Source organism: Solanum tuberosum, unplaced genomic scaffold (genome assembly GCF_000226075.1).
Source record: "Solanum tuberosum cultivar DM 1-3 516 R44 unplaced genomic scaffold, SolTub_3.0 scf00174, whole genome shotgun sequence".
NCBI lineage: Eukaryota > Viridiplantae > Streptophyta > Magnoliopsida > Solanales > Solanaceae > Solanum > Solanum tuberosum.
Genome location: NW_006239103.1, coordinates 817,387 through 819,824, shown reverse-complemented (window position 1 = coordinate 819,824; position 2,438 = coordinate 817,387). Strand labels below are relative to the sequence as shown.

Below are 2,438 nucleotides of genomic sequence, written 5' to 3'. Positions count from 1 at the left end.
GGGAAGGGACATTTTAGTTAGCTGTCTGTCATTGGAAAAAAAACTCCAAATCAAAAAAGGGAGAAGAAGGCAAAAAGAAGAATAGTTGTTCTAACTAATGATGCCTATAATCATAACAAATGAGTCATATTGCATCAGTGGTCCTGTCCTGCCTTGTGAATCTTATACAATAGGTGTCATTTCATATGCGGAATGAGATAAGCAAAGATACTCCATGGCTTAGAATACAGTGGAATAAAATAATCTTGAGATTAGCTAATATCTTAAACTAAATATGAGATCAAGTCAATCCCAAATTTTATATCGAGCTCCTTATTCCGCATACTAAACGACCCTACATGAATAATCCAAAAATAACATCTAAAAAACCAGAAAGTTGAACTTCAACAAGAGGGATAGCTCGGATGGCAAGCAGCATTCACCTTCAACTCTGAGATTGTAGGTTTGAGTGAGAGTGAAAGTTGAACTTCTATCAAAACTATTTTAATATCCACAACTATCTTTCTACACAATAAAAATTCAATCTTTTTCTCATTACGACTCTAAATGAATCATCGAGTTCCTTATTCCGCACACTAAACGACCCTTAATGAATAATCCAAAAAAACATCTAAAAACCAGAAAGAGAAAGTTAAACTTCAACAACTGCTTGGATGGTAACTACCCTTCACCTTCAATCTTAGGACTGTAGGTTCGAGTCTATCAAGAGAATGAAAAGTTGAACTTCTATTAAAACTACTTTAATATCAACAACTATTTTTCTACACACAAAAGATTACAATAAAAATTAAATCATTTTCTCATTATGACTCTAAATGAATAGGTAAAACTACATTTCTTGATCCCCTTCCATGTCCAAATGAAAAAAATGATCTTTTTACTCTACTACTACTACTTTCAAAGGGACTAACATCACTCACTTGCCTTTGTTGCTGCATTATAATCTCTTGAACAGCTAAGTAAAGTTGTCGATCCGTTGCTGAATCCATTGAAAATGATCTTCTTATAGGCTGAATTGAATCAAATTCATCATTTTTCTTCCTCATATTAATACACTCATCTCCCATACTTGTAACATGTCTAAACTTCTTACATTTTCTTGATGAAACCTTTTGTTGTTCTGTTTTTCGTGGCGATGGACTAATCGAAAAATGCCCTGTTATTTCCCCTGTATTCATCAACCTTTCTTGATTATTGTTTGATATTTCAATCACAACATAATCTTCATCTCTAAAATTTTCAAGATTTGGATCTTGATATGGAGTTGAACTTGGAGCAATGATTGGATCCAAAGGATACAACAATAACTTTGTGTTAATTGTTGTACATGATGAAATACTATTTCTACAAAGTGGACAATTTGCATTGTTTTGTAACCAAACATCAATACAATCAATATGAAAAATATGTGCACAATTTGGTATAACTCTTAACTTCTCATTTTCTTGAAATTCATTTAAACAAACAGCACATTCACTATGAATTCTTGAATTTTCTTCCCTTTTCTTGTACTTAAATACGGGGATTGAACGAATCACTGATTCGTCTAATCCCCGATTTTCTACTGCTGGTGAGTAGATCATTAAAGGGTCTTCAACACGTCGATTTCTTGAGATCGAAAATCGTCTCAAGAGATCAATTCTGTGCCAATTCAAACAACATTTGATCACAAAAATGTAGTAGCTAACTAGTAAAATACCAGTTGCTAAGATTCCAATAATAGCAACTGCTATAATTGGAAATCCAGCATGATTTGATGAAGAATGTATAGGTGAACCAAAAATTGGAGGACTAATTGGAGGATTTTTCATGTGTGCAAAAGATTCAAAATATTTTAGTCTCATAAGATCCATGAGATTATTTTTTTTAAAAAAAAAAAACTTATGTAAGGACAAAAGTGGGACAAATGGTTATGTTTGGATCTTGAATGCACATGAACATGTTGTGGAGAAAAATGTGTTATGAGAAAATGGACAAAATTATGGAGAAATTTAGTGTAGGGGTTTAATGAGAGAAACTCTAGTAGAATGGAAGAGTGAACATATTTATAAGAGGTAAGGTTTTATTATAAGGTTTATTAAATAAAATATATAAAAAATAATAATTAGAAAATAGAAGAAAGTCTGACTTTTGAGGTACGTAGTTGGTGAATATTGTCTCTCTACCTTCATTAATAAGATAAAGAAAAAATATAGTTGGCAAGAAAATATATTAAGGGGTTTGTTTGGTTCGATGATAAGTTATGTTGTGATTAGTTATATTAGGAAAAATTATGGTGAGATTACTTATACTGAGATTAGTTATTCGTTGTTTGGTTCTAAAGAGAACCATCCACTTCATTTAAACGGGAAAAAAATTATTTGAGGGGCTTTAAGGGTATTTTTGTCATTTTTGTTATTTTATTCCAAAGTAATTAATCCAGGTACTTTTATTACATC

General features: G+C 31.5%; 1 protein-coding gene across 1 annotated transcript; it reads right to left on the bottom strand.

Annotated features, from left to right (window-relative positions):
- Positions 1 to 708: 708 nt before the first annotated feature.
- LOC102593598 (RING-H2 finger protein ATL16) lies at positions 709 to 2,015 on the bottom strand. The gene has a single exon (XM_006354440.2). It carries the CDS (start codon positions 1,851 to 1,853, stop codon positions 804 to 806), a length of 1,050 nt encoding a protein of 349 aa, XP_006354502.1. The 5' UTR covers positions 1,854 to 2,015; the 3' UTR covers positions 709 to 803.
- Between the last annotated feature and the right edge of the window lie 423 nt (positions 2,016 to 2,438).